This window comes from Glycine soja, chromosome 19, assembly GCF_004193775.1.
Source record: "Glycine soja cultivar W05 chromosome 19, ASM419377v2, whole genome shotgun sequence".
Taxonomy (NCBI): Eukaryota; Viridiplantae; Streptophyta; class Magnoliopsida; order Fabales; family Fabaceae; genus Glycine; species Glycine soja.
The window spans coordinates 39,579,352-39,587,670 of NC_041020.1; the positions used below are offsets into that span (position 1 = coordinate 39,579,352).

At 37.9% G+C, this 8,319-nt stretch overlaps 1 protein-coding gene across 1 annotated transcript; it reads left to right on the forward strand.

The window, feature by feature from the left end:
- The first annotated feature begins 4,106 nt into the window (after nt 1-4,106).
- On the forward strand, nt 4,107-7,129 carry LOC114398287 (disease resistance protein RGA2-like). Its single transcript, XM_028360471.1, has one exon. The coding sequence runs from the start codon at nt 4,222-4,224 to the stop codon at nt 6,850-6,852; it is 2,631 nt and encodes an 876-aa protein (XP_028216272.1). The 5' UTR covers nt 4,107-4,221; the 3' UTR covers nt 6,853-7,129.
- The last annotated feature ends 1,190 nt before the right edge of the window (nt 7,130-8,319 follow it).

Consider the following 8,319-nt stretch of genomic DNA (forward strand, 5'->3'; position numbering starts at 1 on the left):
TGCAAAAGGGACTGATACAACCCAACACCAGCCCATTCTCGTCACCGGTGCTGTTAGTGAAGAAACACGATGACTTGTGGAGGTTCTGTGTAGATTACCGAGCTTTGAACACCCTCACCATCAAGGATCGATTCCCGATTCCCACAATTGACGAGCTCTTGGATGAACTCGGTGGTGCGCGTTGCTTCTCAAAATTAAACTTGTTAAAGGGCTACCATCAGATTCGGATGCACGTGGAGGACACTCCCAAAACCGCCTTCAAGACACACCATGGCCATTACGAATTCAAAGTAATGCCATTTGGGTTGTGTAACGCACCGTCATCATTCCAAGCAACGATGAATATGATCTTCCGGCCGTACCTCCAACATTTTATCATCGTCTTTTTCGACGACATTCTCATATATAGTGGCTCCCCTGAGGATCATCTTCACCATCTAGCAACAACATTTCAGGTGCTACTCGATAACCAATTCGTTTTGAAATTTTCTAAATGTTTGTTTGTGTAGACCCAAGTTGAATACCTCGGCCATTTAGTTTCGCACAAAGGGGTTGAACCAGTTGCTTCCAAAATTGCTGCAATCCAACAATGGCCCACTCCATGCTCCATTAAAGCTCTTCGAAGCTTTCTGGGCCTCGCTGGGTTCTATCGCTGCTTCATCCAAGGTTACGCCACCATTGTCATGCCCATGGTCAAAGCTACCACCATAGAGCCCTTCCAATGGTCAACCCAAGCCCAGATGGCTTTCGATACACTGAAGCAAGCTTTATCAACGACGTCAATCTTAGCCTTACCAGAGTTCAAGCTCCCATTCACCGTTGAGACGGATGCATCTAGAGTTGGCCAAGGTGTCGTCCCCTCACAACAGGGACACCCCATTGCCTTCTTCAGTAAACCCTTTAGCCCAAAACTCATGCATGCCTCGACCTATGTGCGGGAGCTAGCTGCGATAACCACAGTGGTGAAGAAATGGTGGCAGTACCTTCTTGGGCACCACTTCACCATTGTTATCGATCATCACAACCTTAAGGAGTTGTTGAACCAAGTGATTTAGACCTTGGAGCAACATATGTATTTAGCTCGTCTGATAGAGTATGACTATGATATTCAGAATCGCTTAGGCAGTCACAACCAGGCGACGGATGCCCTGTCGTGCTTACCAGAACATGACTCCACTATGTTAATGGTCCTCTCTGTCCCATGCTTAACGTTCATGAAAGAACTTCGCCGCCAACTGGATAATCATTCTGATTACCAATGTCACCTTCAAGAAGTGCTCACTTATCCAACCAAGCACCCCAGATCTGAAGTCTCACAAGGCCTGATTCTCAATAAAGGTCGCATATGGTTACCTCGCGGCTTGCCAATGGCTTCCACCTTACTCATGGAGTATCATGCGACACCAACAGGGGGACACATCGGGGTTACTAAGACTCTGGCAAGAATCATGGAAAATTTCGTCTGGCTAGGGCTTCGAGAAGATGTTGCATAATTTGTGGCCCACTGCGTCAAGTGCCAAGTAACCAAGTATGAAGCTAAGAAGGTGGCGAGCCTACTATGCCCCCTTCCTGTGCCCCACAGGCCTTGGGATGACCTCTCCCTAGACTTTATCATGGACTTACCTCCATACCAAGGCAACACCGTGTTATTGGTAGTTGTTGACTGGTTTTCTAAAGGCATTCACCTGGGAATGCTTCCTTCGAATCATTCTACTTTAATGACGGAATCCCTATTTTTGGACTTTGTCGTGAAGCTTCATGGGCTTCCTTGGAGCTTGGTCTCCGACTGTGATCCACTATTTGTCAACCGCTTCTGGCAAGAGCTTTTTCAGGCAAGCGGCATACAACTCCGGATGAGTTCGGCCTATCACCCTCAGAGTGATGGCCAAACTGAGGTGCTGAATCGAATCATTGAGCAATATCTGTGAGCTTTTGTGCATCGCCGGCCACGTACATGGGGCTAGCTACGAATCCTTGGGTTGAATTATCGCATAACACATCATGGATTGGGGGCACGGGCTCGACTCCTTATGAAATCACTTTTGGCCACAAACCTTTTAATTTTCCATAGTACATTGCCGGAACTTCTAAAGTCGATGCCGTAGATGAAGTATTTGACAGAAAGAGAGGCGATTTTCCAAAGCATTCGTAAGAAACTCCTGAAAGCTCAAGAAGCTATGAAACAGAAAGCCGACAAGAAACGCCGAGAAGTGCAATACCAAGTGGATGATTAGGTTTTGGTGAAGCTTCGCCCTCATCGTCAAACTTCGGCAAAAAGGGTTGAAGTAATCGCAGGCAAATTAGCTAAGAGGTATTATGGGTCATTCCAGGTCCAGGAACGAATCGGACCGGTAGCTTATCAATTAGGATTATCGGAAACCGCCCAAATTCACCCGATATTTCATTGCTCCGTGCTCAAACTATTTCATGGTTCGCCAGAGAATGCCGATGTTACTGAATTACCAACTCAATTTGCTAATCACCAACCCCTTATTTCTCCTTTAGCAATACTCGACTACCGTCAAACTTCACCCAGTGCCCCATGGGAGGTACTTGTGCAATGGAAATGGTTATCTCTAGATGAAACATCCTGGGAAGATTGGTCCCAGTTGTGCAATGATTTTCACCTTGAGGACAAGGTGAATTTGTAAGGCCCAAGGGACGATACAGAACCAGACTCAACAACAGAAACAACAGCCACAAAGACAAAGAGAGAGGTGCAAATAGAAGACAAGCCCAAAAGGAAACTCACAAAACCAGCCTACCTCAGTGATTAGGTATGAAGAAAACGACAAAGTGTAGGATCCTTCCTTGCCTTAGTGTTGTCTACCCTCAAGGACAGCTAACAAATTCTGTTAATGTGATATTCCTGGGGAATCAATAAATATAATTCTGTTATTAGGAAGCACTATAAATAAACAATGTAATAAGCAAGTAAGGCAATGAAAAATTTCAATACTTATCTTCTCCTCCATCTTCTCCCTCTATTATGGAGGTGCTGGTCTTGTAAACCAGCCTTCGAACTTGAGCATATCACGTATGTACTAATGGATAATTGATAGAGTTCAATTAAAAGCACTAATTAACTAATTTAGGCCCAAGAATAGTAAGAAAATTGAAGCAACAAGCGTGACATGTTTGTTGTTAAACAGAAATGAAAAAAATCATAAAACATGAAGTAATAAAAGTACTGTTGTCTTAAAATGAGTATAAAATTAACTCGTTTAATTGTAGCAATGTATAGTATATATCAAATTTGCAGCACATTTGAGCGGTAGTGGAAACTTCATGGCCAATTTCACGAGTCTGTACTTATGTTGATGGGAGTTTTTTGCCGGATACTTCTCATATGTATTGCGGCCATATGACCTCATGGATAATGGGAGTTTTTTAACCGTTGATGATGTACGTGACTCTTTCAAGGCGGCACTAACGAATTCTCGGTTGATATTGATAACTTTCACGCAAACTGTCAATAGTAAGTTTTGAAAGCTAATTACCATAAGCTAAAATATGATTTAGGTATACCATAAATAAATTAATAAATTTTATTTTGAGTACTTAATAAAAAAATTATTTTAAATTCTTAATAAAATAAATTTCTTTTTTGTTTCTTGATATTTAATTTTAAATGAACAAAAATTTACTAAAAAATCAAATTAAAATTTATGGAATTTGTCAGTAACTTGAACAAAATATTAAGAACTTAACGATAAATTTTTTTACTTTATTAGAGATTTAATTTAATTCTTTTATTAAAGATCTAAAATAAAACTCAGTAATTTATGAAAATCTAAAACATATTATTTTCCCTTGACTAAATTGCTAAGTTGAATTTATTCTAGACATTAAGAGTTTAAGATTTTTTGTAAAATAAAAAAGAATTTAAGAATTATTGTTTATAAGACATTGCTTATTAGAAATACAAATGATTCAAGTACATATGTTGTGAAATGAAATTAATAGAAATTTTTGAATTAAAAATCATGTTTAGTTCAAAATTCACCCTTTTATTTTTACATGCAAATCTATATTAGAATATATTTAATTTTGATTGTCAAGTACCCCACCCACGTGTTTCGTTTGTCAATTGCATGAGCTGTAAAGGATATTGCTCCTGGGGACAACCTTAACCATTGGCCACAAAAACTAGAGTTGACCTGTGAAGACTTGTATTTTTACTTTCGATCTCTGGTGTTGGAATTCCTGATAACACAAAAGATGGCTGAATTATTCATCTTCAGCATCGCTGAGTCTCTCATAACAAAGCTTGCTTCTCATGCTTTCCAAGAAGCTTCTCGGGTGGTGGGTTTGTACGACCATCTCCGAGACCTTAAAAAGACTCTCTCATTAGTCAAGGCAGTGCTGTTAGATGCTGAGCAAAAGCAGGAGCATAACCATGAGCTGCAGGAATGGCTGAGGCAGCTCAAAAGTGTCTTCTATGATGCCCAAGATGTGTTGGATGAATTTGAATGCCAAACACTGCAAAAGCAACTGCTCAAAGCTCATGGTACCATCAAAGACCAGGTAAGACACTTCTTCTCAAGTTCTAATCCACTTGTTTTTCGTTCCAAGATGGCTCAACAAATCAAAGATGTCAGCAAGAGGCTAGACAAGGTTGCAGCTGATAGGCATAAGTTTGGTCTCCGAATAATTGATGTTGACACACGAGTCGTTCATAGGAGAGACACGAGTCGCATGACACACTCCCGTGTGAGTGACTCAGATGTGATCGGAAGGGAACATGATAAAAAAAAGATCATAGAGCTTTTGATGCAGCAGAATCCCAATGATGATGACAAAAGTCTCTCTGTTATCCCCATTGTGGGAATTGGAGGCTTGGGAAAAACTACGCTTGCAAAGTTTGTGTTTAATGATAAGAGGATAGATAAGTGTTTCTCATTGAAGATATGGGTGTGTGTTTCTGATGACTTTGACATTAACCAACTCATTATTAAAATCATCAATTCTGCTAATGTTGCTGATGCTCCTCTTCCCCAACAGAATTTAAACATGGTCGATCTGGAGCAATTACAAAATCGACTGAGAAACATACTTGCCGGTCAAAAATTCTTACTTGTCTTGGATGACGTATGGAATGATGACCGTGTTAAATGGGTTGAGTTGAGGAATTTAATACAAGAAGGGGTTGCTGCAGGAAGTAAAATTCTAGTGACTACACGTATTGATTCCATTGCTTCCATGATGGGAACTGTTACCTCTCACAAGTTACAAAGCCTTTCTCCGGAGAATTCATTGTCTCTTTTTGTCAAATGGGCATTTAAAGAAGGCGAAGAGGAAAAACATCCTCATTTGGTAAATATCGGAAAAGAAATTCTGAACAAATGCAAAGGGGTTCCATTGGCTGTAAGAACATTGGGGAGTTTACTATTTTCAAAATTTGAGGCAAAGGAGTGGGAATATGTGAGAGACAATGAAATTTGGAATTTGCCACAAAAAAAAGATGACATTTTACCTGCACTTAAATTAAGTTATGATTTCTTGCCTTCCTATTTAAGGCAGTGTTTTGCATTATTTTCGCTTTACCCAAAGGATTATAAATTTCATAGTTTTGAGGTAAGTAGGCTTTGGGGGGCACTTGGTGTCCTTGCATCACCTAGAAAGAATGAGACGCCGGAAGATGTTGTCAAACAGTATCTGGTTGAATTACTATCAAGATCTTTCCTTCAAGATTTTATCGATGGTGGCACTTTTTATCAATTTAAAATTCATGATTTGGTGCATGATCTTGCTGTATTTGTTACAAAAGAGGAGTGTCTACTTATAAATTCCCACATTCAAAATATTCCTGAGAATATTTGGCATCTGTCTTTTGCTGAATACAATTTTATTGGAAATTCATTCACCTCAAAATCGGTAGCTGTGAGAACCATAATGTTTCCAAATGGTGCAGAAGGAGCCAACGTTGAAGCTTTGCTAAATACTTGTGTGTCAAAGTTCAAATTATTGCGAGTTTTGGATTTAAGTGATTCGACATGCAAGACTTTGTCAGGTTCCATTGGTAAGTTGAAACACTTGAGATATTTCAGCATTCAGAATAATCGCAACATCAAAAGACTCCCCAATTCTATTTGCAAGATCCAAAATTTGCAATTCTTGAATGTTCTGGGATGCAAGGAGCTGGAAGCATTGCCCAAAGGATTAAGAAAATTGACTAGTCTTCGGTCTTTGGATATAAGTACAAAGCAACCTGTTTTGCCTTACAGTGAGATTACCAACTTGATCTCGCTTGCACATCTGTCTATTGGATCAAGCCATAATATGGAGTCTATCTTTGGAGGGGTGAAGTTCCCTGCTCTTAAAACATTGTATGTTGCTGACTGTCATAGTCTGAAGTCCTTGCCACTGGATGTTACAAACTTTCCTGAATTAGAAACTCTGTTTGTTCAAGACTGCGTTAATCTGGACTTGGAACTGTGGAAGGACGGCCATGAAGAACAAAACCTCAATGGCTTACCACAGCTGGTGAAGTTAAAATATGTTGCATTTTGGGGCTTACCACAGCTGGTGGCCTTACCTCAATGGCTTCAAGAAACTGCCAACTCCTTACAGACCTTGATTATTAAAAACTGCAACAATCTTGAAATGCTTCCGGAGTGGCTGTCAACTATGACTAATCCGAAAGCACTTCATATATCAGATTGTCCAAAGCTTATATCTCTCCCGGATAACATCCATCACCTCGCCGCACTTGAACATTTGCATATCAGAGGTTGCCCTGAATTATGCAAAAAATGCCAGCCCCATGTCGGTGAGTTTTGGTCCAAAATATCACATATCAAAGACGTCTGCATTGAAGAACCAGAAAAGCTGGAGGAAGAAAACGAATAGGAATGATTTGTTGACACATATAAGCTTTGAAGCTCCTTTGGCAACCCCTGGACGTGGATCAGGAATGGTCAAACGTGAAAAAAAGAGGAGACCATGATGTTTGATTATTTTTTAGTGTGTATTATATATTTACTGTGATCCCCATTATTTTTATACCGTTATTTTGCTGCAGAGCGGCTATATTTTTTGCTGTTTTAGCATTTTATAAGGTTATTCTGTTAAAATTATATTTGTTGCTGTTGGTTCATAATATCATTGTTATTATATTGGTTGGTTAGGACTAAAGTGTTATTTCGTGGTTCATAATGTTGGTTCTTTGCCCCTACAGCAAAAATAGTGGTTAATAAAATAAACACAAAATAATTTGGTAACTAACTAGTTAACCCTGTAATCACCCAGGCACTTGGGATATTACACACTGCCATTTTGATAAATTATAATCCGAAAGACATCCACAAACAATTAATATCCATTTTGGTAATTTTACGTTCAAAATTAATTTTAATAGTTACTTCTCAAAAATCATTAAATGTGAAAATTAATTTTTTAAATATATATGTATCAAAATAAAAATTACATTATTCTAAAATTAAATTTAATTGGAATCAATTCTTTATAGTAATCATGTTGATCTCAGAATCAATTGTAAAAACACTGATCTCAGAATCAATTGTAAAAATCACGTTAATTCAAATATTCCTGGCTCTTCTTCGTCTGGATAAGATCTGATGTGTGTTTGGAAGGCGGTGGTCATGAATTGCTGATGGATGGCTACGAGAATTTAATGGGAGGTATGCATTAAGATTTAATGAGGCATTTTTTTTATCGGCAAAAATAATGTTGCATTTAATTAAACTGTGTCATGCAAAATGGATCACGACTTTTACAAAATATGAACTTCTCAGTCTTGCTCTGTACAGTAAGTGGAATTCGTATATTAAATTGGGGTAATACTTTTTGTTATTTACAGGGAAAGTCTTTCTTAAATGTTTAATCGGTTAAAATAGTTTTTTTTTTAATAAAAAAAACCCTTCTAATAGACACGCCCATTTAAATTTGTACTATAAGTTCAAAAGACATAAAACAGAAAGTTATACCTTAAAAGAGTCTTTCATTATAAGTTTAGGCACATTAATTTATTGGAAAGTACCTTACAAGGCCTATCTTGGGAGAATTCATTGTCTCATTTTGTCAAATGGGCATTTAAAGAAAATAGAGAGGAAGAACATCCTCATTTGGTAAATGACGAGATATATAAAAAAAATTTACCGTAAAGAAATATGTATACTAAATATTATAAAAAAATAGACCTATAATACAATTTGTTTTCTATAATATATTATTTTTTAAATCCTTATAAAATATTTTTCAAAACATCATTGTAAAATTATCATTTTGATTATTGTCTTTGTTATTTATTTTATTTTAATATTTTTTTATTTTAATTCTTATAATAATAGGATTAAA

Bases quoted from the DNA above. Each gene is read 5' to 3' on its own strand.
- LOC114398287 (XM_028360471.1), top strand. From the start codon at position 4,222: ATGGCTGAATTATTCATCTTCAGCATCGCTGAGTCTCTCATAACAAAG.